Below are 24,460 nucleotides of genomic sequence, written 5' to 3'. Positions count from 1 at the left end.
CAGGAGGCAACTTTTTGCTTAGCAAATTTTTTCATCCATCAAATGCGGATATTCCAGTGAGTCAGGATATTCCACTGAGTCAGGGATGGGCATGGGTGTACCAGATAATTGTTCAAGGAATCTTACTTAAGGTAGCAGGATCTGTGATTCAATCACACAAAACTCTCCTGAAACCTTTCTTTGGTCTTTCTTTGGCGCATGTGCTACATTGAACCAACCTCTGCAAGTCCCTCCTTAATTTAAAAAGCACTTAACAATATAATCGACCAAACCACTATGGATGGGTCGCTTCTGAAGTCCCTTTCAGCATTAATCCTGAAGCAATTCCAACTTCTGTTTTCATTTGAGTTCCAACACTATTGTACTTATTCCAACTTTCCGAGGAATTTTTCTTATTCAATTGATGGCACCTGCATGCATCCACGAGAACAATGGATTTCGTGTAGCTTTTGTCATCAATTTTTCAATTCATGCAAATTCATGGCAGGGAGCTTCTCTCATGCCATATGGAAATAACTCATTTCCAATACACTCTTAGGACTGATTTCAAACCAATTTGTTCATGTAACACCATCTAGGATAGATTATTACGAAATTATTACCAAATTATTACCATTAATTACCAAAGCACGAAAGCATGGCATTAGTTACCTTGTATGAATTTGAATCTTAGCTTATTATCTGAAATTGAGAGATCGATTACATATACTCAAAGGAATATAATAAGCTTGGCATGGAATGCATCATCGTGTTTCACGGGTTGTCGATGAATACTGAAAGTTGTTGGCTGGCTCTTGAGCAAGCAAATAAACATTTATAAAAAATCATACGTTCGCTTAAGTAGCGTGCTTACATTCTAGTTTGAAAGGAAAAATATATCCGCGATTTAGATCGGCGATCAAACGATCGAACGGCTCGCGAACGACAACATAAACATGCTGACGCCACGCACGCGCAGACGTTTGTTGCTAGCGCTTATAAAATTTTATGGCAAGTAATTCATGGCAGTCTCCATATAGACTCCCTGTTACCCAGTCTCCATATAGACTCCGTGTCCCCCGTGTCCCCCGTGTCCCCCGTGTCCCCCGTGTCCCCCGTGTCCCCCGTGTCCCCCGTGTCCCCCGTGTCCCCCGTGTCCCCCGTGTCCCCCGTGTCCCCCGTGTCCCCCGTGTCCCCCGTGTCCCCCGTGTCCCCCGTGTCCCCCGTGTCCCCCGTGTCCCCCGTGTCCCCCGTGTCCCCCGTGTCCCCCGTGTCCCCCGTGTCCCCCGTGTCCCCCGTGTCCCCCGTGTCCCCCGTGTCCCCCGTGTCCCCCGTGTCCCCCGTGTCCCCCGTGTCCCCCGTGTCCCCCGTGTCCCCCGTGTCCCCCGTGTCCCCCGTGTCCCCCGTGTCCCCTGTGTACCCTGTGTACGCTGTGTACGCTGTCTCTTAGACTCCGTTGAGTCATTAATTTTGAACGCGTCTGTTCTCCCAAGTTACAGAAATATACCAATATTGTATAATTTATATTAATCTGGCTTTTAATCAAGGGTAAACATAATTTTGAATTGCATTAATTCCACATTCCAACTTCGACATTTTGTTATGTCTTAAGTCATTTCGGGATACAATGATTAGCAACTGTAATTAAATTGTAACAAATAAAAAAAACGTAAATCATAAGTATCGTTAAATAATTCTCTTAATTTCTTCCTTTGTACCCCTATAAGAGCGTAGTTAATTGAAGTGGAATGGTTGGGGAACCATTTGTTGAATTTCTGTTGGCCTTTTGACATAACCGTGCACAATGTTCAATTGTGTACCCTGTGTACCCTGTGTACACGGGGTACACGGGGTAGGCGGGGTAGGCGGGGTACGCGGGGTACGCGGGGTACACGGGGTACGCGGGGTAGGCGGGGTAGGCGTGGTACGCGGGGTAGGCGGGGTAGGCGGGGTAGGCGGGGTAGGCGGGGTAGGCGGGGTAGGCGGGGTAGGCGGGGTACGCGGGGTAGGCGGGGTACGCGGGGTACGCGGGGTAGGCGGGGTAGGCGGGGTACGCGGGGTACGCGGGGTAGGCGGGGTAGGCGGGGTACGCGGGGTAGGCGGGGTACGCGGGGTAGGCGGGGTAGGCGGGGTAGGCGGGGTAGGCGGGGTACGCGGGGAACGCGGGGTAGGCGGGGTAGGCGGGGTAGGCGGGGTACGCGGGGTACGCTGGGTAGGCGGGGTAGGCGGGGTACGCGGGGAACGCGGGGTAGGCGGGGTACGCGGGGTAGGCGGGGTAGGCGGGGTACGCGGGGTACGCGGGGTACGCGGGGTAGGCGCAGGGTACTTGGTAACTGGGAGTCTATATGGAGACTGCCAATTTCATGGTACAGCGGCAGGGCGCTGGACTAGTAATCTTAATATCAGAGTTCGAACTCCAGCGGTTGCATCCATCCAATACCACATTCCTTTTTTTTTCCTTTTTTTTTCCTTTTGTTTTTGTTTTTGTTTTTTTTTAAATTCTCTTCTTAGATTTTAATCCTCTTACCTTATTTTCTTTCTCCTTAGACACTTCTATACCTCATGTAAGATCTTTTGGACGAGAGTCGAGATTTCGGCTGTAATATTTATCAATCGATCGATGATCTACTTTGTTGCTTTGAAAAATATCTGCTTTCTTTTACTTTCAAGTAGTCTGCTTTTCTGCTTTGTGGAAACACACTCACTAGCTACTTATCTCTTTTATACTTAACTCTTTCAGAGTACCGATATCAACCTTACTGATCATAGTAATCTCATTTTTATATTTGCATATTAGAAAATTTATTCGCGAGCACCCATACCCCTTCTCGCATATACTGAACTCTATACAAGTCTAAAAGCAACTCGCCTCTCAAACACGACACTTAAAACCCCCACTCTACAAACCTCAAAACTCCCTTTGCCATGCTTATTTATTTGCGCATTCCACATAGAGAGTTGCTTTTACACTCTCCACCTGGCCCCCGTATTCTATCACTCCATTCTTTGAATGATACATAAGGCTTACGGACTTCCAGGCTTCATGATGCCCTTCCGTCACCAGGCGGCCCTCAACCCTAACCAAAACAACATCACTCCACCGTTTATTGCTTTTAAGCCGCCCGCAAATTACTAAAAATTCACTTCAGTTCACTTCACTACACTTTAGCGCGCAAATTTTGCGTCACAATGCCTGCATACGCGTCACCACCTACATACGGGTCGCTACAACAAATTTATTCATTGCCACGCCGATCGCCACGCTACTGTAATTGTAAGTGTCTATCCACAGGCCCGAGTGCTATAGAATCCTAAAGTGCTTACGTCACGTTTCCATAGCACCGGAATTCTATGGTCTAAACAAATCAATATGGCGCCCCTAGCGTGACACATTGTCGTTGACCTCGAGCACTTCAAGAGCTATAATAGCGCATTTTATCCTCCAATAATAGAAATAAGATAAAGTGAATCAAGATAACCTTCGGCCTTACTATTGAAGAGTATAATAAGCGGACAAAAGCACCTGGTGAGCAATAATTCGAGTCAAAACGCCACGGAGACGAAGTTTGCGATGGGCCAGTGTTTTCATCCAGATTGCAATCCCACATCTGAAAGCCACTGCTTCCGATTCTTTTCGTTTCCAGACCAGAAAAAACATAAAACACTCTTTGATAAGTGGATATCATTTGTAAGGTGAGTATTTCACGAAAAATATATATTTCGATGCTGTACCATCGATTAGAAATAGCTGTTTTTTTTTTATCTCAAACTGATTCACGATTAGCTGTTTCTCTTTCTTGTCTTATTTGTTTTCGCGGCTTTGCCTTTCCTTGTCTTCAGTCTTGATCTAAGATTATTTAGTTACTAAAAAACTATATGATAGTTGTGAGTATCAAAGCTTTTACACTAACTAGTATTAAGTAACAAGCTCAGAGAAATACTCGCTTCGCATTCACGTCTTAGACTACAAGGTTAAGCATGTGACCAACTAAACTTTGGGTTTTTTAAGCGCAAGTATAGTAACTGCTTCTGTCTTTTTCTGTTATAGGAGAGGAGATAGAAAGCCCGGCAAACATTCGCGACTTTGCAGTTGTCACTTTAAAGATGGGCGAAAAGAAAATATTCCAACCATCAGTGACAGAAACAGGCACAAGCTGTTTGATAGTTTGGACTTGCTGCCAGGTACAGGACCAACACCTCCCAGTACACCTACCCCCAAGAAAAAACGGAAAGTGTCTGCCGAGCCCACAAAATTACCAACTGTAGCATCTGTGCGTGAAGAGATTAAAGAGTTCTCTGAACCATGTTCCACTGAATGCTCACAAGAGGAAAAGACAAGTTCCAAAGAAGCTCTGCTGTCAATAGAGCTCGACACGACTTCAACAGAACTTGCTAAACACAAGGAAATGTCAAGTTACTATAGTGCACACTACTCTGCTAAGAACTTGAGCCCTGAGGTGATATGGATGGAGACAGGTCTACTGTTACGTGCACGAATGACCAACAAATGTCCGCTAACAAAGCATATATGAAAGTAGACTCCCGAGTACGATATATGGCACGCAACAAAAATGTAACAACAAGCAGTTACCCATTTTAACTATTATTTAATTAGTTTTACATTGTTTAATCTACTTAGGTTAGAGATTAAGTTAAGCAGTTCATAAAGCAGGCTTACAATCCTTCATGCCGTGTAAGTGTTCGTCGTCTTGATCAACTTCCAATTGCAACATCTGCCGACAGAAGACCACAGCGCTTGGCTTTCTTCATTCGTGACTTTCTTTCCGTGCACACAAATTCTTTCGGAGGACTTCATAGCGAACTCTGTATTCTTTATCTTTTTCCCTTCTCGGCTATCGTCTTTTTCATCTCTTTCTTCTCTCCGGATATCGCAAGGTCAAAAGGTCATAGCCTCGTCACATCATAGCTTCCACAAGTTCAGTCAGCAAGCCACGAGGGTAAGCCCTCGGGCAAATCTCCTTTGTACTTCTCACAAGCCAGCTTTTATACATTTACTTTAGTTATCTAGAATGTTCTATTACTATTTATAGCGTATTGCAAGTTGTACTATTTTTGGAAACTGTTGAGTCACATGAAAGAAGTATCTGGAATATTACAGATTATAGATAATTCAAGAGAAGTCTGGGATTGCGTGACAGATTCAGTAAAAATAATTCGATCCTCGTAACACTACCCACTAAGGATGTTTTTGATATTGTTGTGGGATATGTTTCAAGATTCAAGGGTGAAATAAACTATTATGCTGGATGGAAGGTTGAGGCGATCACACTTGAGGACCAGATATTTATCACTCTGATGAAACTGAAACAAAATTATACCAATCTACATTTAGCTCAGTTGTTTTCATGCAGTGTTGCAACTGTTGCTAACATAGTACTAACTTTTGTCCATGTTCTGCATTCTCTCCTGTTCAAAGACATCATGACAACTGTGCCATCTAGAGAAAAGAACAAGATGTGTTTGCCATCCTCTTTCACTGAGTACAGCAGTTGCCAGATTGTGATTGATTGTACAGACATTGAAATTGCTGCACCTAAGCTCATGTCCCAGCAGAATGCTACATATTCCACCTACAGGGGAATGTCTTTCAAAGTCATTATAGGGGTTGCCCCAAATGGAGTTATAACCTATGTTAGTGATCTTTTTCCTGGCTCAGTCAGTGACAAGGTCATGGTTAAAGAGTCTGGGTTTTGTAAACAATTGAGTGCTGGTGATCTTGTTCTGGCAGAAAAAGGTTTTCTCATCAGCGATGTAGTTCCAAGAGGTGTTTCAGTGAACATACCACCATTTCTCAACAATGGAAAGTTTACAGAGAGTGAGGCAAGGGCGACAAAATCAATAGCTCCATGTCGCATCCACGTAGAGCGTGCAAATGCAAGACTAAGAGTTTTCGCATCCTTGGCTTCATCCCAGCATTTTTGAGGTGCCATGCTGACAAGTGCAAAAGTTTTATTAAATGAAACCCTGTGCACGGGAGTTACTGAGCTCCCCTCTGGTTGGTTCGTTAACTACACGGGTGTTTAGCACGTACAATTTTTCTGATTAGCACGATTCCTTAGAACCACATTTTGTTCTAGTAAACGCAAGCGACAAAATTAACATATGAATTCTTTCATTTTTCCACTAAGACAAAATACAGCAGAACTCCTGGTCGACTTATCGCCCGAGTCTCAATTGATATATCGGTAGACACATCGACCGATATACCGATCGACTCTCGATCGATATAGCGGTCAATAAGATGACGTATCGGCCCAGCGAGAGTCGGTCGATATATCGGGTGATGTGCACATGATCCAGGGGTAGAGTTGGACAGATGTTAGAAGATGCTAGAGTAGGACTAAATATACAGAGTTTAACTTGTATGAACATTACATCCTGGTGTAATAGTCAAATGTCAGAGTAAATACAAGCATAAAGATTTGCGTTCATTTTTTTTTTAATGATGCCTTTCAGAGGGAATAAACTTAATCATATTTTTGTTACAAAAAATGTAGAGATTTTTATATCCATGATCCCAGAGAATACTTTCACCAATCGTTTCCAGTTTTGAAGCGTTTGTGTTGATATCAACTGAATTCAATATAGCTGCTTCACTAGAGGAAGTAAATTTATGAATTTGGCATTCATAAACACCATCACATTATGAAATTTTACCATAATTAAGTCTTTGTGTTGACTTGAGAATGACAACTCTCATGTCAATATACACCCAATGGTGCATTTGTATTTCTAAAAGGGTCCTCTAAAGGGTCTTAAAATCAAATTTGTTGTTTCGGTTATCAATCCCTGGCAGATGTTTTACTCTGGCAGGTTTTTTACTATTGCTCAGTGTTTTCTTCTCAATAAACGTGTTACTTTTTGTAGATGAGCTATTCCACCTCGCCGGGATGAGGAAGGTTCTACAAAGAAAACATTGTTTGAAATTAATCTAAATAAAGAGGAATACTTATCAAATGAGACCCAAAGTCAGTTTAGCAATAACTGTCATAGGACCACAGACTACTTCTTTAAGCACTAAAGCTAGAAACAAGCTCACACATAAACTCAATGATTTTAAAGCGGAAAGTAAGATTACCACTTTCTTGAACACCGAAGTTAGTGGACAACTTAATTTTGAAGTTTTCAACTAGCAGTCACTGAAATCAACTTTTCCCAGAGCAATAAGAGTAGTAACCCTTCTTAGTATGTAAATACCTATGAGCTTCTCTAATAATAATAATAATAACTATATAATAATAATAATAATAATAATAATAATTTAATATTTATATTGCGCAAATCAACATGTGGATATGATCAAATGCGCATCACAACACTTTTCGGGGTACTTTAGCCGGACTGCACCAGCAGTTTACAAACAATCGAAGGAAACTTATTTGAAGATGCCCCCTCCCCCCCCAATTCCCAGTAAACAGGCCAGACCACATCACAGTAATCTCGTGAGTGGGTTCTTTAACGCCCCCTGCCTAACCAAATTAACTAATTAATAGATGCAGGAGACGGGACCTACGGTTTATTCGTCCTTATCCGAGAATACTAGAATGTCTATCCATTTCTTGATATTATAGAAAGGTAGCGCATTCTCCTCAGTTATTTTAAGACCTTGAGTGTTGGTCCGGCCGGGGCTCGAACCATCGACCTCGACCTCCCGCACAACAGTCCAGCGCTCTAACCAATTGAGCTAACCGGGAGGCGGTTAGCTCAATCTGAAGCTTACACTCCAGTTAGGATCGGTTCTTCCTGGCCTAGAGCTCTATGGGAAAGTAAGAAAAATACTCGAACGATATCACCTTTGTTCCACAGTTCAGGTAAAACAACTTACTTGTAAATTTGTAGACTTCCATACTCCAAGGTCCTCCTCTTCCATCCACCTTGCACGCTCTTGAAGCTCCGTACATGTTATATGTCTGAAGTATATCTTTTCCACCAAGACACTGCCCTCCATTTTCAATTGCAAAGGCTGGAAATCCTTGTACTTTTGCTATGGTTGCACATTTCTTAATGGCAAATTTTCGGAATTTATAATCATTTCCGTCCAACATAGGAAATATTCCCTCCAAACTGGGTAGTGCTCTTTCTGGCTGATCCCTCCAACAGCCAATGCTGAAATAACCTGCAACCAGAACCATAGAATGCTTAAGATCACGTACAATGGTGTTAGTGTGTTTTGTCTGATTGAAAAGCAATTAGTCATTTTAAGAAATAGATGACAGAAACGCCATAAATTTTTGCCATTTATGATTGTTTTAGGACCATGCTGTCGGGGGGCCGATATATGGGACCTTCAAGGAACATTTGAATTACCGAGATATATTGGTTAGGATTGAGTCAGTTTGCTAGACATAACGTCTCGTAGTCACGTTCGACGCACTAAAAACTACTATAAAACGAATACAAGAATTGTAAAAACGTGTAAAATGGTATATAAAAGTCACTTGTAAAAATGTAGCGGAATTCCAAATCGATTTCGATCAATTACGATCCTCATCAGTAGTACTCCGCCATGTTTAAAATACTCATAAATAATTGTTCATATAAGTGACTCTGAAATGTCCACACTTCTTCCAGGCTTCATGTAAGCGGTCATGATGTATCAATCACAGCTCGTGGGATTTGAAAAAAGTTCCATTCGTTCTTGGAGTTCATAAGCGAGTCTTCGTTCACATTATTTATCCTCACTCCTTCAGTTATTTGTCTCAGCATCGCGTCATTGTGATAAACCCCCGTCACATCCATTCGGAACTGCTTTACCTCTCTATTGTGTTTCTCTTTACAGTGTTTCCACAATGCAGATCGTTCTTCCTTATTGTTAAGTGATTTCGTATGCTCTTTCCCTCTGGTATACGCGCTCCTGGCTGTTTCCCCTACGTATACGCTGTTACACTGGATACACTTAATCTCATACGTCACACTTTCTCTATCACACGGTCCTTTTCCACCTGTGCTACACACTGGGCAGTCTTCTCGTCCACACTGTCGCGGTTTAAATGGGTCGGACTTTTGGAGTAGTCGTTTAATGGCGATTCCGGCTTTCTCCACCACTTTAATATTGAAACCTTGCTGCTTTATTTCTGTCTGGTATTCCTTCCGTAACCGTGAGTTGGGCGTAGCTGGTACAAAAATTACTGATTCATTCCCGCCGCGTTTGTACCAGTTGGATTTCCTTTCGCTCTTTTCCTTTTCTCGTTCCACCTTTCTCCACTCCTTGGGTCGATGTAACGGTCTTTCTCCTTTTCGCTCAGCTCTTTGTCTCGCTCTAAAAGCTTTGAGGGCCGAATCTACAAGACGTTATGTCTACGAGACGTTATGTCTAGCAAACTGACTCAATTATCGAACACGTTCCTGGCCTCGGCCCACAAAATTTCATCACAATTGGTTAGGATTGTTTACATGAAATTGATTTTCAAACCTACAACAATGTGTGATGAAAATCTCTAACATTTCGATTGTTTCAAGTCATCTTCAATTAGTTGCTGTTGTTTTTTCACCCAGGAACCACTCATGTGTTGTTTAAATGGTATTGATAGAAATTATTTATAGTTATGCTCTATATTAGATATGTATATGCAAAATGTGTGTTATATGCAAACTTTGTTTCAATCTATAAATAATTCCTTACCTGGAGCATGTATTTCCTTGTTTAGTACACCTTAAAAAAAACTTTTGTCTTACTCAAGGGCAAACAAAGCAATGTGTTTAGAAATGAATGACAATTTTGAACCAGGACGTTACTCTTTTTAATGAAATGAGTATTTTGGTTTGAATATCAATAATCCCTAACAGTCAAACTACACTGATTTTATAATAACAGTCAACATTAGGATTTGGCTGTACGCACTCTAGTTGTTCATTCATTATTTCATATTATCTCGTTTTAACAGCCTGTATGTCTAGAGAAAAGAACAGTTAGTTTGTTGAGGACAACTTCACCAGCTGAAAAATTGTCTAAGAAATAAAATTTTTTAAATTTCATTTTTGATTTGTGAGGGGCTTTTTTTCCACTGAATATGTTTCAAAATAAATGATCTTACTGTGTGGCCGGGATGGCTCAAATTTTCTTGCTCTTGTATTATCAATAGGCTCTGGTAAAAAATAAATTTACATTTAGACATGCAGACTAGTTGTACTTAAGATGCAGAAAAAAATTGTAGCAACATGACACGTGATACATATGATACCGTCCAGTGTTATTTATGATTGTTGACTTCCATAAGCATACGTGTTAACTAATTTTCTATGTCTAGTATTTTGTTCATAAACCATTTACAGCTCTTTTGTGTCAATTACATGGTCTTCGTGTTTTTATTAAAGTTAGTTTTGTTTCCATAAACAATAACAAAAGACATGATTATGTCCTTGGCTAGGCTCCAACAGCGGCTACTTTGCGCATAGATTAATTAGAGTGCTTGAAACGTAGAAAATGGTTGGCAAAGAGTTGATACCTGGTAGTATTTGGGCAAGGTTGTTAAGCTGAAGAGGATTAAGCAACCGCTGACCTCCCGCTGTTTTTATAAGCTGTGGTTTTATTGGCAAGTTGAACTGTGGTGCTAAAATACAAAGTTTATTTGTAAGAAATAAAGTAAGAAATAGTTTCTAGTTTATTTCTTAAGGACAATTTAAAAGGGAAACTCCACTCTTTTAACAAGTAGCGCTCAAAATGTTCCAAATGTTCTTCTAAATAGATTCTTCAGACGACAAAAATATAGCATCGACAAGAGTGAAACACTACACCACAAGTACACCAAGCAATAGTACAACTCATCAGCGCAAAGTGCATTGCGCACTATTCATGTGGCTAGGCTTAGCCACAAGTTGCTCGGCAAGTTTTCGGCAACTTTTGAGATTTTCGGGAACTTTTTAGAATTTTGGAAACTTTTAGACTTTTCAGAAACTTTGAGCTTTTTGAGGTTCTTTGAAGCCACTTTCTTTACGTTTTGAGCCACATTGGTCAGTTTTCGATAGACATTTATTCAATTTATTCTAAAATACAATAATTAGAGCCCCCCCCATGGGTTGATTTTTGTGATGCCTTATAACGAGGTGAGCGGTATCACGTTGCACGTTTTTCAAGATGGCGGACAATTACAGTGACTATTTGTTGATCAAGTGAAATGGAAAGAACCTCTGATATTATCATTGGACTTTGACAAATAAAATTTTGATAAGAAGCAATGTGCGAGTTTTTAATCTTTAACACCCAAAAAAGGTACGAAAAGCAGAAACATTTTGGCAACTTTTCGGCAACTTTTTGGAAAATTTTAGAAACTTTTATCGGCAACCGTTTTAGGATTCATCGGCAACTTGTGGCTAGGCCTACATGTGGCGGCCGCGGGAAATTCGAAGTGGCTGTAAGACCCTTCTTTGGGAAACGATACAAAAATCAGATCGCTTGGTAAGGCAATCTTTTTATTCCACCAGATATATTGAGAACTACATTTGGAACATTTTGAGCGCTATTTATTAAAAGAGTGGAGTTTACCTTACAAAAATAAAAATCTTTTGACTTTGATTGAAAGGTTGCCGAGTGTCATCATAACAATTCTTCTTTGACTGTATTAGATGACCTAACTGGCAAGAAAGAATCAGGCATAATCAGCTGTAATTATTCAGTTGAGGACAGTGACCGTTGACGAACCGAATCAATAGAAAAAGTTATCATCTAAGGTTATTGACTATAGTGATACTTTTTATCTCATCAAAGTATGTTAGACTCACCTGTAGTTTGGTTAGGTGTGATATCAGCTGCTTCTATAAACAAAAAAACAAAGCCAGAAGACCATGAGATAAGAAAAGTTCTTCTCTTGATATCACGTATAAAAACAATTTGCTGGTGAAAACGTACATTATATAGCCAACGAATTTCCGTCGGTATCAAGGCTTAATAGGAACTAAGTTTTTCTTTAGGAGAAAGCATTGTGGCAATTCAGATTTGGGTGTCTTATTTACTTTTTTTTCATCTTCAAGCTTATATTAATCATGATTCAAAGAATTCAAATGTAGATATTTTTATCTAAGTGCTTCAACAAGTCACTAATGTGTAGTTTTGAAATTTTGGACTTTAACCTAGAAACATTACAAAAAGAGATTTCTCCTATAAAATATACCTCTTTTTAATTGATAACATACCTGGAATTTTTATTTTCAATCCTGGATTTGACGCTTTTGGTTTACCTGTTGATTTTCAAAATTTTTGGAGAGTTCGAGTGGGAGAGTTCATATTAGTTAAAACGTAATTGATATTACTACTACACATTTTAGAGAAGTGCCATTGACCTACTTGAAGTCCATCTCAAATACTGTCTTTGTATCATGCAATGGCTAACAAGTGACCTCATCAAATATAGCTGTACGATCTTGATAATGATTTGTCTTTCAGTTTTGCAAAAGAAACTTCAATTCATTTTTTACCTCTACTGGTTTTGTTTTTGTAGCTACTGCAACCTATAGGACATGTGTTGTCGAGATGAGTGAGTGAGTAAGTATAACAATAGAACTAACCCAATTTTGACCCGATATTTCCCGGTGCTACCGGAGTACCTAAATATTCCGATATCTGCACTCGATACACAGTTGAGTTCTCTCCTTTTGAGATTTCTGGCTCATAGCCACTTGCACATTATGTTTTCAGTTTTTTCCGTGACACTACGAAAGACAGCAGAAAGTGATAAACAACTCGCAATCTCTTCAGGACTGCGTGCGGTTTAAAACAAAGGTTTTCCTTGCAGAAATATCTTCATAGGTGTGATTGGTGCATCATAAAAATTGAGAGAAATATTTTTTTCTCAGAAGAAAGAGCATTTTATCATTTGTTCTCACCGTGACACTACAGAAGACTATAAACATATCAAACTAATTTCATAGTGGCATCCACCAAAGCATAATTCAAATATAGTAACGGTTTGTCAAACAAACTCAAGTTTAATGAGTCTCACGACAATTTTTCTTTAAAAACAGTCGATGATTTCACGGAAAGTATTTTTCATTTCCATCAACAGTTAATGAACGAAGAATATCCCTGCTCAGTTAGTGAATGGCTAGCAGAGTAATCATAAGTAAATTCAAATATATGTTTTAAAGTTGTGGGATTTTGCTCGTTTGTTTGCTGCAATGATCATGAAGTGTGTAAGTGTGGTCTTTCTTCCACCAAAAACTCAAGTCAAATGAGATACTTTAACTAGACCCAAGGGGATTTAATGGGGCTTTTCTCTTTGAATTCCTTCGGTTTCTGCTGTGCAGTTGACGGTGCAATGTCCAAATGAACGGACTTGCACAGACTTACCGAAAGCGTATCTTTGCTCATCGTTTTATAGCGAACTAGTACCTTTAGATTATTATTATTATATTATATTGTTATCATCATTATTATTGTTAATATTATTATTAGTTACCATGTAATTATTGGTTGAAAGTCAACAAGTGAGTAGAAGCTGTTGATATTCTCTTGATGTCAATGAGACAATACATTCTTGAATCATGTTTCTCCTGTGAAACAGGGTACTCATACATTTGTGGGATGCAGCAGGTTTCTTTTTTGCATACGAGACAAGTCTTTTGCTACACTACCTTCCAATGTCATTATACAACCTCTAGTTCTTTCCATTGTCATAAAAATTGTGCCATACAGGTAGCCACATGCAGTTTTGAATGTCTATTTTTTTCTCTATAACAAAAAGATCCTTCTCATTTCGTGGTTTAGGTAAATCAGTTTAAGTAACGTTTTGTGCTAAACAGCTAATGAAGGAATAAGACATTGCCTTTCTCTTTTTTCTTTGAAAGAAAATTTACTTCCATTTCCGCCTGTTTTTCAAGTGCTGTGAGTGATGGTGTGTCATCTTCCACAGGCTCCTTCTTTTGAGCGGCCTGAGTGGACGGTGCAGCCGGTTTTGGGAGCAGAGGCCTGGAACTAGGTGCAGGAGAGGGTTTATTTGACTCGATAAGTGCAAGTAAGTCGGTACCCAGGTCCTCAAGGGTGTTTGACTTGCTGGATTTGTTTCCATCCGATTCGGGGAATTTGTGAATGAAAATTAGCTTTTTTACACCTAAGAATTCACATAATAGCAAAATTAATATCAGGATTGGTATCGTTTCTTAGTAGATATTCCAAAAAGTCAAACTTGCAAACCTTTTCTTTTGCTCGCTTTCATAGCTTCAACCTGTAGTTCCCTGATGGCCTGTTCGGTTGCCCTCTTTAAATCCTGAAGTGTGGACATCTCCGACTTTTCAGATTCCTCTTCGTCCTCAGAATACTTATACTCAGCCTTGAGTTTCCGTAACTTTGCTCGCAGTCTTCGTAATTTCACTTTCAAATCCTGCAAATAACAATAACACTCAAACTTCACTCATCGTGACAGGTTGCTGTATTCATAAGTTGTTCAGTAAACCTCCTTTCCTCAATATTCGCTGAAAAAGGGTGACAAGACAGATCTGTTGAACCATGCGTAGGAACATATTTAGGAGCTAATGTTTAATTATCACCTTAAGTTTCTTTTGATGTTCCCTATTGGCCTTTAATTGAACCTTCAAAGCCATTTCTGCGGGCGAATACAATGCTGTTGAATAGCTCGGTCGTTTAGGCTTATCACTGGCATGTGCATGCACAGTTTGTCCAGGGACGATAGGTGCGATGGCCAAAGGACGCTGCATGTAATTAGGTAAACTCTGCTCATCGGGTGCATCAGAAGGCTGTGAATCCTCTAACTGCACAGAAGAAGGCAAAAGATAATCGTTGTATCGACATTTGAGCCTTTATATTTGAAAAAAGATTTTTTTTCAAAAGCGCAGATTAATAGACGATCGTTGTAATGAGCTTTAAATAAGCGCTCAAGTACACAGAAGTGATTAATTAAGCATAGAGTAAAACTCTTGATAGTGTTGAAGGTGCACTGTGATTGCCTACTCAAACTCGGAATATCCTTTGCAATTCACTTCCTGGCAACTCGCGCGGGAGTAGCGCCCTCAGAGTCGGTGGCTGAGGGTGGTTATTTACCTGGCCGTTTCGCAATTCGGTAAATGTCGTCTACTAGCCTCCTCCATTTAAGTAAATAGTTATTAAATATACAATATGTTTCTGCGACAAGAAGGGCCTTTGGTACTTCTCTTTCCAAATTTTCCAACTATGTATTATAGTTTCGGCGATAAGAGGGTTCGGGTAAAAATGCCTTTGCCATGTTGTAAGGTTCTGCTTACTTATTAATATTTTTGTTTTAAACGTTAACATTTCACTTACCTCAGAATTAGTGTCATCCTGGCCACCCATAGACCCTGCAGCATGCCCCATTCCTCCTACTTTCAACCTGTGTCCCATTGCACCCATTCCCATTCCCATTCCCATCCCATTTCCTATATTACCCATATCATTGCCCATACTATTCTCCATGTTTCCAATGCCTCCCAGTCCTTCCATCCCGTTTTCCATTCCATTTCCCATCCCATTTCCTCCCATTTTACTTCCCATCCCGTTCCCCATCCCAAGGTTAAGCCCCAGTGATCCAAGATCAAGGTTTCCCATTTCCCCTCCCATGTTGTCGTTGTTGCTACTCATGCGTCCGCCACCGCCAGCCATTCTTCCTCCGCCGCCGCCACCACCGCCACCACCACCTCCTTCACCTCCACCCCCACCTCCTCCCCCACCGGCCATGATTTGTCCCAGGAGCTGCTGCAAGGAACTATCAGACATGCCATTGCCACCAAGCTCGTCCATCCCAAGATCCATTGCTGTTAATTTACAAGACAGTTGACAATAACATCAGACAGAGTGTTAATCTCATATCATGTTTAATATATCCCCAAAGCAGTAAGTTTTAGGCCTTTGAATTCAATGTCTGTTCTAATTATGTCTTCAAATTGCTTCTTTTTTTACCTTTAACGAAGAGTTTTATAGTTAGAACTACATTTTAAGTGTTGAATTTATAGACAAAGAATTATGCCTGTCACTCCTTGACATCAATTGTTATGTTTTAGTATATGTCCTCGTAACCCGTTTATTTTTCAAAGTCTCTGTCTTAATTAGTACAACGATTTGTGGACTGTATCTCAGGATGTTTTTCATCTTATTATTCAAGTTGTATGTTCAAGTCAGCTAAATGTCGCTGATGTAGTCATTCCAATGCACTTGCATCTGAGCTTTTCCTTTGAACTCCCTTAGTTCAATCACTTGTCGACTAAAGTTTATAAGAGAACCAGTCCCGTTCACTTGAATATCCTGGCACTATTTATGAATTATTCATAACTTACCACCTATTCCCTGCCTTCCCCCTGCACCCATGTTAAGCTTCTCTTCCAGAGAGTTCAATAAATTTTCACTTCCGTCTCCAAGCTGTTGGCTTTGTGAGATTCCCCCTGAGAGTGAGTTAAAATCATTCAAACCAGTTGAGGCTGTGTTTCCTGTATTTCCCAGCATGTCCAACCCGTTATTTTGGTAGGAACTGAGCGAGTTAATTGAGTTCAATTCTGATACCCCTCCTGTTTCCCCTAAGTTTGACACAAAGGAGTTGACTCCACCAGCTTGTGGTGCGGATAACGAGTTTAGAGCTGCTGATGACAGATCACTTAACGCTGTTTGACTTTGCCCATTGCTTGTTGTAGCGCCGCCATAGTTTGAACCAAAGTTATGTCTGGCGTCTAGCACTGCATTTGAACCCAAAACGTTTGCGCCACCCGTCCCGTAACCAGTAGGTAGCAACGTCCCGAGGCTGGCACCATAGTCGTTGGAATAACTGGTACCAAGACCTGTTCCATACGCAGTTGTCCCAAGTCCCGTATTAAGACTGGAGTCATAACTGTCCGTCGTTGTGCCTGTTAGGCCTACTCCTAAACCATTTCCTAAACCTAACCCCCCCCAGTTTGCTACAATAAATTGTTTCTTCTTTTTGCGTTCTCCCCGACTCCTTGTCCATCGTGGATTTGCAAGTGTTGCTTTTTTGACCGGAGACCTGTCTCTGAGAGAGCCTTCCACACCTTTCGTGTTTAGTAGGCCTTTCGTCGTCAACGAAAATCTTGTCAGTTTTTTTGATGTGTTTCTTTGTGCCCGATGAACATTGTTCGATGGTTCCTTATCCCCTTTAATTTTTTTGTCCGTTTGAGAATCAGCTCCTCTTGTAAGACTTACAAGGTTGGCATTCCTTCTATTTGCGTTGTATTGAAATCTTGGGGAATACTCATCACTCCAGTCATTGTTTCTCGTATCAGTTCTTGGTGCATGTGCATATAACTTATGTGGTTTTGTCTCCGGTAGTTCTCTGTCCCTTGGGCTTTGGTAGTATGTTCTACTTCCGTATGATCCATTAGGAGCTTGCGAAAGCGCTACAATAAATTAAACATTTACATGAACTGTCTTTCGCACAATTTTAAGGCTAACAGATTGCAACACATTTTCTGGTCTCTGGAACTGACCGCAAAAGTTGTTGGTTATTGAGAGACAGGAATTTTGTTTCGATAAGTTTTTTCAGGGCCATTTAGTGAATATTTTTCTTTTCGTTAACACAGACAAACAAATAAAACAGAAGGAAAAATAAATATGAAAAGGAAATTCTTTGGGTTGGACTTCACTGGTAGAACCTTCTGTTATTACCTGATCTTGGTAAAGGCCATTCCACCAGTAAAATGAACAATAAGACCAGTAAATTATTCATTACAAGCCGTGATTTCTTCTAGTCTCTTCACATGGCTTTTGTCCTGGAGAGAAAATTAGAAATTTACCGTCTATATAAATAATACAGAGAGAAATGTTTAAGTTAATCATATCTTTAAGTTATATATATTTATAACAAAACCTACCACCTTTAGAGGAATACTAAAGGCTGCAGGTTTTCACCATACTGTGTCAACAAATAAAGGTTTAACTGGTGGTCATTTTCAGCATTTGTAACTACGCTGACTAAGCCGTGATTCCAGTTTAAGATCAACAAACCGTTGAAAGAACTAACAACTTGTTAGTAATTCTGTTAATATGGAGCACGGTTTCGTAAATGAGAGGTGAAATTGATCGTGTAAAATCGGTAAAAACCCCAACAACGCTAAAAGGAAAAAATTACGATGGCCATTTGTAATTTTGCTGTAGATACACTTTCCTAACCTCATGGCGTTTTGATCTTTGACATTTTTTGCTCTGACTTTAAACTAAATCACAACTTGATCATGGCTGTTTTCAACAGAGCAAATGGCTCAACACTACATATAAACATGTTGCGTTACCTTGCGAACTGTTCCTCTTTTGCATTCTTTAAAATATGCACAAATAAGCGTTCAATATAACAACAGGCTAAATCCTGAAACAAACGGACATCTAGAACAAAATCTCACCAGGTGTGGGATTGCCCCCTTTTTGGCGGGGATTCACAACACAAACTTAGAGTTATATTTATCATCAAGGAAGAAGAACCAGTCGAAGTCATTTTGTAATTAATTGCTCGGCTGTCATGTATTATACAGGATTTTTTACTAAAGACTTAGGTGAGAAAGATTTTGAAATACACAGCTTTAAAGATCGTAAAATAATATATATAGTTGATAATTATGACATTTTTCTTGCGCTGTAAATGTCGTAATTAGTAAACACAAACCAGGTCTTTGAATCGAAACCACTTGTCAAAACAAGTTGGGATCACAAATATATTCGCAAACCACTCATACAAATTTAAAATTTACTTACCATTTGCAAGTTTTTCCTAGACAAAACATTTCATTTGATATTCCTCCATTATCTTTCACGACTCACCAGGCTTGCGATATGACAAATTATGGACCCTGACAGAGAATGCCTAATTTGGACACGAAAAATTATCTGATACTTGATTTCATGAATTACCTCAGTAATGGAAGGACAGGAAAGCAGCTGGGCGGTACTCAAATTATGGATAACTTTTGTTAGATGGAAAATTTTGGGGCAAGTCTTAGGGAGGTTAATCCCCTGAGAGAAGGAAAGAGTGATAAAACTGTTGAAGAGACACCGGTTTGTACCAGTTATGACTGGTGGTTTTCCTTACATGAAGTGGGCTACAGCCAGCTCGACGAAGGAAACAGGAGACATTACCTTGCTAAGAATTAGGAAAAAGTTGTTCATCTTTTTTTGCTTTTTGTTTGTTTTTCCTTCCTTAGCATTTTGCGATCTTCTTAAAGCTTCTTGTCAAAGAAAATCCGTTGCCAAAAAATCAATCGATGAGGGCAAAGTTTTTAAACAGGTTAAGAGCGCAGTATGACCACCCGTTATCATTGACTTTGTTTTGACTTTCTTTTGTAGGACGTACTTTAGAAAGAAAAGTATCCTGGCTTACACCGGCTCTGTAAGTGATAAAGGGACCTAGTTGTTTATCATACGCGGCTGATGTGACAGTCACTTCGGGTTAGTCTTGAGCAGACTTTGCTTGTCCGCTTAAATGTTTTTTTTTTTCAAATGTATGGCATGTTTCAAAAGGTCGATGGAACATTAAAAGGCCATCTTACCCAGAGCTGTTGCATTCCTCGGGGTTTTTCAAAAGTAAAATCTATCCAGCCTGTCGCTCATTTCGCTCAACGTCTCATCTACTTACAAATACTATCATACTTTGCTGCCGTTTGCGTTAAAAGATGTTTTGAGAATTTCAGTACATCTGAATAAAGGTTTGTTACGTGAAACGAGTCATTAAACACAGAGATAAACTTTATAAACGCAGACCAAAAATTTATTAAAAGATAACGTCTATCGGGGTACAAGTCAATGTGTAGTGTTCAAGACAGACTATTAATCAGAGTAATCAAGCAGGATCGATCGGTATGTATAATTTGTCTACATGCATTCAGCATGAGGCCTTTTAAGTAACGCAGTTCTTCTAACATATCATTTCCAATTATTACTTGATCTTTCCATAGTTAATAGAGGAGACCTGTGATCTTTCAAAGACTTCTAACAAGTAGTTACCATTTTTTCGCCCATCTATAGCACGTTTCTTCTAACAAATATCAATACCTGTGTTTAATTAAATGATCCGTATGGCCACGACCACCCTTTTGGTGAAGTATACTTTGTAATTTAATCTCCTTACGAGGCCTGAACGCGATGGCGCGAGGAGAGTCGGAAGCAGCCTCACGGCTCTTATGGCCTTGTGAAATACAAAGTGGAAAGAATGCACGAAGAGAGGATTACATGGATAGAGCAGAAACGAAATGATAACATGCTTGTTGACTGAGTTTGGTCGGACGGGTTGGGAAATATTTGACCCTTAGTCATGCACTCGGTCCAAACGTCATGACTGGGAGTCATATATCTACTATTTGGCTTCCCACCCATAGAAGGTCATCATTATATACCTGACATGATATGAAGTAGCTTTGATATTTTAGCAAAGCTGTGCCTTCATTTATTATACTTTGGCATCAGAAGTTCGTTTATAACATTCCTCCGCCACACACACACACAACACGTTTTAATTTATTTCCGCTCTCCTGATTTAAATGCGAAGGTTTCAGTCGCTTCCTTCCTCCGTTGGCCAACTGTTGTACCCATTTCCCTCTCCGTCGTCCTCATCGACACCCGGGAACTCACCACCCGCTTGGCTTGCAGGGAATGGAATAGACTCGTCGGCGTCTACCTCTCTTCCAATGTCTTCGATCTGTTGACTTTTTTCTCTTGTGTCTTGTTGTATTTCGTCTCCTAAGTTGGCCACCTCTCTACTTTGCTCGCTGATCCGGGAGCTCATTTCGTCACCAAAAGCTTCGGTTTGATGGGATAAAAAGTTCACGCCACGTCCCCCCAGAAGGGCTAACGGAACTGGCACATAAAAGGGATCTCCCATTTCGTACTCAGTTGGACGGCAATTAACTTTAATAAAAAGATTAAGTTTATAGGTCTTAACGTCCAATAGCACATAAAATTGATCTCTACCACGAATCCTCGCTTCCAACAAAACTAACTACAACTTTAATTAAAGCTCAAACAACAAAATCAAAAGAAAACAGAAACTCGAACAAAATTTTTACTCAATAATATAACAATGGCTGCAAAGAAATTTAGCTAACTAATTAATTAATAAGCTGTAGCTCGTTGCTAAGCAAATTTAGTTTTACCATCTAAATCACAAATTTGGATTTGCGGGAAATCCTTCCCTCAAAAACTTTGAAACTCCTACCACATCCTCCACTGTACGTGTACAGTTTTTTAAGTATGATTTTTATCGTATGTTATTGCGGCTACTAAAAATTACGATTTATGTTTGATTTAACAACCTAGGACATTTCACATTGCTCATAAAAAAGTAACCTCAAGTTTTGTTTTAAGGCTTGCTGTCTTTATGCCAACTAGAAATAACTTTTAACTAAACATAACTTTTGTTTTCGTATGTCAATGATCCACAAGTAAACGAAACTTACCAGGCTTCAAGCAAAGACAAAATAACGCCAGAAACAAAAACATTGTCGTCAATCATTGCTATGCTTTAAATGTAAGTTATCTTTAACCTGGATGGCAGGGGAGATATCAACCAGTTATCCACCTGTGACTCACCCGACTGGTTTTCAAGGTTCCGTTTTTGAAAAAAATCATTTTTATTCATCACTCCTAGCGGTATCACCGGACTACATACACACAATATCGATTTTGCTAAAAAATTTTAGTCACTGAATACTTTTCAAACTGATATTCAAGATTAGAAAAAAAATTTTTTTGTACATTGAGTCTCTTGAACGCGCTCGTCAATGATAAAAACTCACCAAGAATCTTCAACTATTTGTGTTTCTATTGACTCCGACAAAGCTTTAAACAACAATATTGTTACGATAACACACTTGAGCTTTCATTATGCAGTTAAGAAGTTCTTGTCTATCTCATTTCGCCTCTGTTACATGCGTTAGCGTTTTAGTTTACAGTCTTCACTCGAACGCTTGGTGGTTAATGACATTTGACTACTCACAAAAGAACCAGAACGATTAGTTCTTATTTAGCCTTCAATTCTACGTTACTGCCAGTGCGAATACTTTGTCCACCTTTGAGCGGCCGGTGAGTATTTCCTGTTAGAGAAAGTTTTTTCATTAGCAAGGCTTTATTGCAACGCTTACAAGGTTTTTCTTTGAGTGATGAAAGATGTTTCTTGGTAGCTGCGGCCTTTGCTTGCTGTGAGTTTAGTTTATGACTAGCTCTTTGCCCTGCAACATCTGTTTTTACTCTATTTGATCGGCTAGCAACGAGCTGCTTTTGCTCGACTGCTTTGTCGAATTTCCTCTCGTATTTTCTTCCCGGGTAATTTTCTTTCACTTGATGACTTCGAATTAATACCAAGTGCCCTGTGTCGCTGTCGAAATCATTGTTGTGGTACATCGTAGTCCGTTGGGTGGCCTTCTCGTCTAGCAGCGGCTTAGAAAGCAAACTTGATTCATCAATATCTCGCTGTCCTGTCCCAAGCACCGAAGCAGCTTCACGTATTCCTTCTATAATATTGGTTGATTCCCCTTCATCCCTGAATTTCCCTTTATTTTTCTGAAGCAACTCTTCGGCTAGGGCGGCACCGAGGCCTTCTGAGGGCCCTGGAGGCGTGTCTAAGGGTGGCTTTGCAACACCACTGTGGGTGAGAAATTTCTGATTTCCATTAAAGAACACCTTTTCTTCCTCTTCCTGAGGTATAACACCATTTTCCTTCAAAGATTCCAGTTTATTTAGGAGACCGAGTTTTTCGCCACCCAACAAATTAGAGTTGTGCCTGATGCTCCCCATGTCGCCTCCGTCCAGTAATTCATGAGACCTACCGACAAAACGACTTTCTGAGTGAAGAAGATCATCTTGAGAATTTCTTGGCTCAGGAACAGCGACAGTTTTGCCATCTAAACTTTCATAACCATTAGCGTTCTTTCCTTCTGTTTTTGGATTCCACCAGCTTTTGTCGGTAAATGGAGTGTTCTCGTAATCGCTTTGACGTTGATCTCCTCCGACCGTGTCACCATAAGATCCATACGAATTCGTGCCCCATTCGTTGTTCATATGATGCTGCCTTGTCACACCTTCGTTCTCTAAATCGGAAATTCCCCCATTATACCCATCTCTTTCTCTTGTTTCTTGTCCCTTCGAAGCCTTTACCCCCGGGAACAAAACAGGATCCTCGGGATAAATGGTGGATGGATAAGACGAGGACGGCATTGGCTTATAATACTTGTGCCATTGGGTACTGCTTTGGATGAACGACACCTGAGCTGGGGACATGGTATCCACTCTGAGGCCACCTATTTCTTTTGAAGGAGGCTTGTTAAAGAATTTATTGGCTTCATATCTCTCTGGACTGACCAAGTTCTGTAAGCTGTACTCTGCTTGATCGATTCTGTTGGTATCCTCACCAAGGAGTTCCTCCTTCTTAGCGACATGAACTCTCTTAGCGAAACTGTGTCTTTCTCTTTCGCTTCTATCTGATATGTATAAAAAATGGTTTTGCAATCTAAGATATAAACCATCAAACTTTCTTCATTTTAACTGCTACTGCAAAACAATAAGAGGTGAACTTGGACGAGTTAAGTTGTCCCTGCATTGCGAAATAAATTGCTCTGTTTAATTTTTAAGAATTTATCACAATCACTAGGGAGGTTTCCAAAATGTTATGATGCATGGTCAGCATGTTTTGGTCAGACTTTATGCTTTCAGTCCTTTTAGTTGGTAAATAATTCGCAAAAACGGGCGTTTTAGTTTAGTCATGTTTGGCTCGAGGGAATTCGTGGAAAAATCTTGTTTATGTGGAAATCGAATTTCAAAGCTAGATCATCTGTCCTCACGTAAAGAATTGTCATGTCACATAGAAACGTCGCCATCTAAAATCGAAAACCGCAGTTTCGGTAGCAATAAAGCTGCCTAAATTTGTTTCTAACGTTTTTCAAACAGTACCATTTCCACCTACTAGACAGCGGAGGCAGACCCGGCATGTATCATTATGATACCTTTACGCCCCTTCAATTACAAATATGCCCACTCTTCAAAGTTACTCCAGGGCTCGCAAAGAATTTGATTTTGTTATTGCTTTTACTTCAAAATTTTATGGCATACATTGCTTAATTTTGATCAATTTCTTATCTTTTCGTATAACCTATTTTTATGATGTTGCCCCCTCTGATACACCTACCCTCTTTTCACAAAGGATATCTCATAACGAAGAAAATCTGACATGTTTTTTATTTAAGGGAAAAAGCATGTACAATTTCAGTGTTTATGATAAGGAAAATCGAAAGAGCTAGTAGATTTTCAGGGTTTAAATAAGATCGTCATTACTGAAATATTTTTAGACGTACTTAACATTGTCAAACAACACAACATTTCACTGTTCAGCTCACTTACCATGTCTGGAATGGATTGGAACAGCTAATCGTTGAAGTAGTATCACTAATAACAGGTAATGCATCGTATAGAAGAAAATCTTTAACCGAGAGGTACATTTATTAAGTTGAGCAACCCGGTATTTTCAACGGGTGTTTTGAACATCTTTACCGTGAGCCATCAATATTTAAAACTTTTTGA

The 24,460-nt window shown here is 39.9% G+C and overlaps 3 protein-coding genes across 4 annotated transcripts; all 3 read right to left on the bottom strand.

Moving 5' to 3' along the window:
- Window positions 1–6,421: 6,421 nt before the first annotated feature.
- Window positions 6,422–18,791, bottom strand: LOC111338380 (uncharacterized). 2 transcript variants are annotated; one of them, XM_088744811.1, is made up of 14 exons: window positions 18,653–18,791; window positions 17,573–17,676; window positions 16,237–17,304; window positions 15,230–15,717; window positions 14,479–14,700; window positions 14,126–14,312; window positions 13,758–14,042; window positions 12,130–12,174; window positions 11,719–11,751; window positions 10,446–10,550; window positions 10,035–10,085; window positions 9,623–9,652; window positions 7,826–8,116; window positions 6,422–6,902 (listed from the first exon to the last, which is right to left on the bottom strand). In XM_088744811.1, exons 2-14 carry the CDS (start codon window positions 17,631–17,633, stop codon window positions 6,829–6,831), a joined length of 2,940 nt encoding a protein of 979 aa, XP_088600937.1. In that variant the 5' UTR covers window positions 17,634–17,676; window positions 18,653–18,791; the 3' UTR covers window positions 6,422–6,828. The 2 variants fall into 2 exon arrangements, with proteins under 2 accessions (XP_088600937.1, XP_088600938.1); XM_088744812.1 differs by lacking the exon at window positions 9,623–9,652.
- Window positions 18,652–21,472, bottom strand: LOC111338390 (uncharacterized). The gene is made up of 2 exons (XM_022944878.2): window positions 21,346–21,472; window positions 18,652–20,797 (listed from the first exon to the last, which is right to left on the bottom strand). Exons 1-2 carry the CDS (start codon window positions 21,386–21,388, stop codon window positions 20,442–20,444), a joined length of 399 nt encoding a protein of 132 aa, XP_022800613.2. The 5' UTR covers window positions 21,389–21,472; the 3' UTR covers window positions 18,652–20,441.
- On the bottom strand, window positions 20,874–24,439 carry LOC111338397 (uncharacterized). The gene is made up of 2 exons (XM_022944885.2): window positions 24,281–24,439; window positions 20,874–23,364 (listed from the first exon to the last, which is right to left on the bottom strand). Exons 1-2 carry the CDS (start codon window positions 24,342–24,344, stop codon window positions 21,908–21,910), a joined length of 1,521 nt encoding a protein of 506 aa, XP_022800620.2. The 5' UTR covers window positions 24,345–24,439; the 3' UTR covers window positions 20,874–21,907.
- Between the last annotated feature and the right edge of the window lie 21 nt (window positions 24,440–24,460).

The sequence above is a fragment of the Stylophora pistillata genome, chromosome 14 (genome assembly GCF_964205215.1).
Source record: "Stylophora pistillata chromosome 14, jaStyPist1.2, whole genome shotgun sequence".
Lineage (NCBI taxonomy): Eukaryota > Metazoa > Cnidaria > Anthozoa > Scleractinia > Pocilloporidae > Stylophora > Stylophora pistillata.
Note: the sequence above shows the minus strand (reverse complement) of the source record. Positions and strands in the feature narration are given on the sequence as shown.

Bases quoted from the DNA above. Each gene is read 5' to 3' on its own strand.
- LOC111338397 (XM_022944885.2), bottom strand. From the start codon at position 24,344: ATGCATTACCTGTTATTAGTGATACTACTTCAACGATTAGCTGTTCCA. The intron at 23,365-24,280 runs GTAAGTGAGCTG...TATACATATCAG, and splicing joins TCCAATCCATTCCAGACATG to ATAGAAGCGAAAGAGAAAGA.
- LOC111338390 (XM_022944878.2), bottom strand. From the start codon at position 21,388: ATGTTTTTGTTTCTGGCGTTATTTTGTCTTTGCTTGAAGCCTG. The intron at 20,798-21,345 runs GTAAGTTTCGTT...TTTTTATTAAAG, and splicing joins TTGTCTTTGCTTGAAGCCTG to TTAATTGCCGTCCAACTGAG.
- LOC111338380 (XM_088744811.1), bottom strand. From the start codon at position 17,633: ATGAATAATTTACTGGTCTTATTGTTCATTTTACTGGTGGAATGGCCT. The intron at 11,752-12,129 runs GTATGTTATCAA...TTTTGTTTATAG, and splicing joins ATTGAAAATAAAAATTCCAG to AAGCAGCTGATATCACACCT. The intron at 9,653-10,034 runs GTAAGATCATTT...GTTTTTTTTAAG, and splicing joins TGAGCCATCCCGGCCACACA to GTGTACTAAACAAGGAAATA.